The sequence below is a fragment of the Bombina bombina genome, chromosome 6, assembly GCF_027579735.1.
Source record: "Bombina bombina isolate aBomBom1 chromosome 6, aBomBom1.pri, whole genome shotgun sequence".
NCBI lineage: Eukaryota > Metazoa > Chordata > Amphibia > Anura > Bombinatoridae > Bombina > Bombina bombina.
Window position 1 is genome coordinate 471,589,292 of NC_069504.1, and position 5,786 is coordinate 471,595,077.

The window sequence follows — 5,786 nt, forward strand, 5'->3', positions numbered from 1 at the left end:
AGAGATTAGTATTTAATCTATTTTCCTAATTATTACATTGTGTACAAGAAAACTTGGTATATAAAGATACATCATTTATTTGACAGCAGCGGAAAAGATTTATGACATAATTACAGTAATACTGATTTCCTGAAGCACTTCAGGTACCAAGATGACAACATTAAGACTTTCTGTTTCACTGCAAAAAAACATTTTAAAACATCAGTACACATGAGCAGATTTATTTTATCAATAAAGATAAAAACTGCTGAAGCAGTATCTACTGAAATGCTTTTACTTTATGTAACTTGAAGATATATTCAGTAACAGTACATTTCTTTATTTTTGTTATCTCACTTATCACATATTATTAGATATTTTTAGTAGGTCAAGGAATAAGAAAAAGTTATTGACTCTTCATTAACTCACATTGCATTAAAGTGACACAGACAGTGCACTTAGCGGTATGGTGTAATAGCACTGAGTAAAAAAAAAAGCATTTTCTTTTTTAGTTTTAGAGCCAGCTGCGCGTTGGCCTCTTATAGGGTAATTTTAGCTGTATTATCTGAACATTATGTACTTAAAATTTTAGTTTAGCCTTTCTTCTGCTACCCTTTCTGTAGGAGAGATGCTTTCATCATACAAACTACCCTCATATTTACTTGCACAGCAGGTTCTATTGGGAGTGTCAAGCTCTAAGATGCCCTTCGCAGAACTAAAGTCCGCATGCGTGCCAAAAATTTTGTCCCAGTGGGTGAAGTGTGGAGCATAGTTGCTCATGGGCTTCTGATGATGCACATCATGTTTTATTGGCCCACCATATATCCCAAATGGAATAAGGCGAGATGTAGACCATGGGAAATCATAGCCACAGTGGTCTTCTACTGAAACATAGACATGGAATACCATGAAAATCCAAGTAGTGAGAATGTGGCACCTGAAAATAATTGGGTTTAATGTAGTCCACAAGCCAACAGTCACAAGTTCCCAGCCCCCTAGACACTGGGTAGCCAAAGAGAATGGAGCCATATATTCATGATGGATAGCATGAAAGGTTTTGTAAAGCCATCGGTTTTTATGGTGTATCGTGTGCCAGATGAAGTACTGGAAATCGAAGAGGAGGAGACTTGCCACCACTCCAAACAGTAAATCCAAGATGTTTGGAGACTGTTCTGGGAGTGGACATGGAGGTCTCCAGTACCACTGAGCAACAGAAGCTGGGAAGATGAAGAACATGTGATTATACAGAGTAACTCCAAGGCAGTGGAGGATCATGGCTCCTGTTGGGTTTCTGTCTTGTTGAATCTTGTATCTGTGAATAAGAGGCCACCTTCTGCCCATAATATTAAATGCCAAGTAAGGAATGCAAAAGATGATGTAGGAGGAGACTGTAAGGACCACAGGGAAGAGTGGTGACCTTATCATATCAGAGTGATAAACTAGTAGATGGTTCCACAAAGGTTGAAGCAGGGGTTTACTAGATAGGAATTCCTTCCAGTAAAGATACACGCAGGAAAATACATCCATCGTAAGCAATCTCTTCAGCTGTGATCTTCAGAGAAGAAGGCAGCAAAGACTTTGCTTTTATTATTCATTTGGATGGCGCTGAGCTGACTCCCCCTCCCTTCAGCTGCTTTCACAAACCCAACAATTCAGACCCTTTCCAGCTCCCTGACAACACAGCTTGGCTCTGGGAGTATAATGTGACAGCTTTAAAGGGACCGCTAGTATCAAACAGCCACTGTGCCTGCAGGTATAGATGAGTTATTGCTTCCCACTTCAAAATCATGTGTGCCTCTGTGTGTGACTGTATATGTGCAGTTTAGAACTTATATTTATAAAATAGTAAGGTTAGTTTCTCTGGTAAAAACAACAAATCATTAACATGCACTCTCTGTGCACTACTTAATATCTTTACTTCAAGTTGCTATGCATATTCCTTATAACAGAGAGACATATGACATTGTAAGAGGATAAAACAAGTTAAAAAAACAAGCATGATTTTACAGCATATACAGTCAGTTGTATAATAATTAAAAGATAGGTCTAATAATGCTATAACATGTCATATAATGATGTCATAACACACACATAATACTTGTAAATAGCATAAGTAACATAAGCATATACATTTATTTGATGTAAAGTTTTAAGATACCATTTAAATTGATAATATACTGAGAATTCACAAATACACAGAAAACGTATACAGAATGCTTTAACAGTATAATTATACCACTGCAGTAGAATAAAATGAAAAAAAAAGGCAGCTACTGAAAAATAGAACATATTGTGTAATTTCAAACGGCACAGCTTGGCTCCAATGTGCCATACATTTCATAATGAAACACAAGGAAGATTTTGTATTAGTGTCTCCAATTTTAGCATACAGTTTTTGTGACAACTCCTTACATATCCTTAATTATTTTTTTCAACATATCAATGTATATAAGGTTATAATGCCCTATATATTCTAATGCATTATAGCCAGAACTATCTGATTGATAATTTTAGCATGTTTTAGATTACTTGTGCAAAGCAACTATGGATGGGGGCACAGATAATATTGGTGCTATATTCAATCTATGCACATTGGGATTGCTTCAAGTTTATTATAAGTCTTCAAAGACAAAGGAGAGAATAATTGGGGATTTAGGGTGACTTTAGGGATCTTTTCTTCCTTCACAGTTATACTGAGCTGTAAATTTAAATATTTATTGGAGTATTTTTTAACTTGCTAAAGGTCATGGAGATATTAAATACAAGACTTGTTAACTTGTATATTTGTCATATATCTGTCAATAGTTCATAGGGATGCTAAGTATATGTAACTGAAAAAAATTCAATTTTATTGTAAAATCAGATTATCAGTCCAACATTTCAGTTATCATGACTTGAGGTTTTGTTGCTTTAGATATCCCTCATTCTGATTTTTTAGGGCCAGATTACAAGTGGAGCGCAAAATATCGCTTTCGCTAAAGCAATATTTGCACTCCACTTTGTAATCTAGCCTTTAAAGGGACATTCCAGTCAAAATATAAATGCACATAGATTTATTGCATCTTTGAATAGAAACATATTTGCAATATACATGCATTGGCAAACATGCTTCTATTAAGAGTTATCACTGTTTTAGTGATATTCTCACTGCACCCACATTTTAAAAAATACAGCTGCTCAGATCATCAGTGAGGCTTGTATCATGTCAGTATTTAACAAATTGAGTCATTACCAGATGGTACAATCACTTTAGGCTCTCTGAACAAGTGTTCTGTTAAAAATGCTGGTGCACGGTGCATACTTAAATACACTTTTGAAACAGCTATAGCTTTTATTAGAAGCATTTTTGCTAATGCACGTATATTACAACATTGCTTCTGTTCAATACCGAAATGCACCCATGTGGTTTCCAATTTTGGCTGGAATATCCCTTTAATAGTTAATAGTTACAAACTACTGGGTATGAGAGATGCAAACATTTTACTTTAATTTTCTAGTGAAACAACTGGTAAGTAACTTATTGTTTTATCATTTTATGGTACAGCTGGGGGGTGTTTATTGTTTGAATCACTTTATGTTGAGAATCTACTGCAAGGTGTATTCATTTTCTTTCAGAGTCATTAATAGAATATAAAAACATGCAAATGTATTTTTAATACTGTATATGCATTTTATAACAATACTGTGTGACAAAGTGAACAGGCTACCTTAACCCTTGATTCCCTAAGAAGGCTGTTGTATATGCAACCGTTACTGGCAGACAATGGGGTTATATGTATCAGCACACACATATAGTGTATGTAGAGTGATATACCTAGTCATATGTAGATGTTTTACAGACATTGATATCACACAGATAAACATACACACAAACTAGTCATATATATACTCAAACTCCAGAGTATATTAATATACTAATTTCCATAAACACTCTCATGTTGTGTAGATTCTCTAAGTATTCAAAGAACTCTCCAGTTTAAAAAAAGCATTTTTATTCTTATTCTGTCCTAAAAAGATGATCCATTAAATCACGCTAAAGAGCAATGTCCAATCTTAGTGGATCCTCTCCATAGCATAACATATGGATTAGGTACATTGACTCACTACTGTTCTGAATTCTAAGTGAATCTAAAATGACACACATATAAACAGGCTAAAATAAACATTTCACTTACTGATACATGCAGAAGAAATTCAACAAATAAAAATTAAATAAGCAAGTCAAGCTGGCTCATCATATGATAACAAAATTAGAGGATATCAGCAATCTTATTCTCTTGCATTAGGTGCTCTATTTATTATATTACTAGAAGTTCCAAAAATCATGTCCCAATGACCAAAAAAAGGTGCAAAATTTGTATCTGGCCTTTGATGGTGCATGTCATGGGCTACAGCACCTCCATATAAGTCAAAAGGCAGGACATTACTAAGTGACCAAGGAAAATTGTAGCCTATATGATCATCCACTGACATGCAGATACTGACAAGGTTGCAGGTCCACGATGTAAGAGGATGACAGCCTAATCGGACGGGATTAGTGCTGCTCCAAAATCCCAAAGTCATCAGTTCATAACCCCCAAGGTTCTGACTAGACCAAGAAAATGGGGCAACATATTTGTGGTGAATAGAATGAACTTTTTTGTAGAGCCAATGATTCTTGTGGTGCAGTACATGCCATATAAAGTATTGAAAATCAAACAAGAGGAGACACCCTATGACCTCCACTAGGAACGTATCCACAGAAGGTGCCTTTGCTGGCAACGGTGCAGATGGGAACCAAAACCAATTGAGAAGTATAGTTGGAAGAACATAGACCAAATGGTTAAAAAAAGCCCTCCAGATACAACGGCCCATCATTTCCATGGTCGGACGCTTGTCCTTCTGGATTTTGTATCGGTACAAGAAGTTACACCTCTCTCCCAACAGGTCCACAATAGTGAATGGAAAACTGAAGAAAATGAAGCCTGAAAATGCTAAGATGACTGGGAAAAAAGGTGTGCTCACTAAGTCACCAAACTCATATATAATATAATCCCAGAATGGCTGGATAAGCAGATGATGAGAACAAGCAGTGGAGGAGTTCATTCTGTTCAGTGTTTGTATTCTGAAGTTTCTATGATAATTTGAAGCCCAAAACATTGTTTGTTTCAATTACTGAAACTTGTCCTATAGGTCATAAAAGGACAACACAAGCCTCAAATCCACATGAGAACCAACATACAAATTAATTATCCCAGTTCACAAATGAGTATTTTGTAGCTAAGGGCTTTCCACTTGAAGATTTACTTATCAATAATGTTCACTGTTCAGAAATCTACTGACTAGGATTATATGTAAATCCTCTTAGTTCCCAAAAACAAAAAAACCCAAAAAACAAAACAAAACAAACAAGAAAAAAAATGTGATGTAATTAGCAAATGTGGTCAAATTTAAATAAAACATATTTTTGTTCTAGCCACTTTTGAAACAATTTTTCTTGACAGCAAATAGGATTCCAAAAAAACAGTGGGTACAAATATTCATCTATTATTATAATGAATAGTTATTTATAAAAAGGATTTTTTTTTAATTTAATCAAAAATAACTTTAAATACATTATTAGATTGTAGCCTTTTTTGTTTCAAACTGCTTCTTTGCTAAAGTTTTACTACATATGATGTTCAGCATTCATTATTAGGCATGAGAACCAAATATGATTGATGGCTAAAAATAGTTAACTACAGGTAAAAGCTATTGGCAAAATAGGCACAAAGCAGAAACTATTATGGAATTGGATGACAGCTTTAAAAGCTATAATATAATAATAA

The 5,786-nt window shown here is 34.8% G+C and overlaps 2 protein-coding genes across 2 annotated transcripts; both read right to left on the reverse strand.

Annotated features, from left to right (window-relative positions):
• Positions 1–567: 567 nt before the first annotated feature.
• On the reverse strand, positions 568–1,506 carry LOC128663104 (cholesterol 25-hydroxylase-like protein 1, member 2). Its single transcript, XM_053717263.1, has one exon. The coding sequence runs from the start codon at positions 1,504–1,506 to the stop codon at positions 568–570; it is 939 nt and encodes a 312-aa protein (XP_053573238.1).
• A 2,742-nt stretch (positions 1,507–4,248) lies between these two features.
• On the reverse strand, positions 4,249–5,064 carry LOC128664469 (cholesterol 25-hydroxylase-like protein 1, member 1). Its single transcript, XM_053719296.1, has one exon. The coding sequence runs from the start codon at positions 5,062–5,064 to the stop codon at positions 4,249–4,251; it is 816 nt and encodes a 271-aa protein (XP_053575271.1).
• Positions 5,065–5,786: the final 722 nt, after the last annotated feature.

Coding starts and splice junctions, on each gene's coding strand:
- LOC128663104 (XM_053717263.1), bottom strand. CDS start 1,506: ATGGATGTATTTTCCTGCGTGTATCTTTACTGGAAGGAATTCCTATCT.
- LOC128664469 (XM_053719296.1), bottom strand. CDS start 5,064: ATGAACTCCTCCACTGCTTGTTCTCATCATCTGCTTATCCAGCCATTC.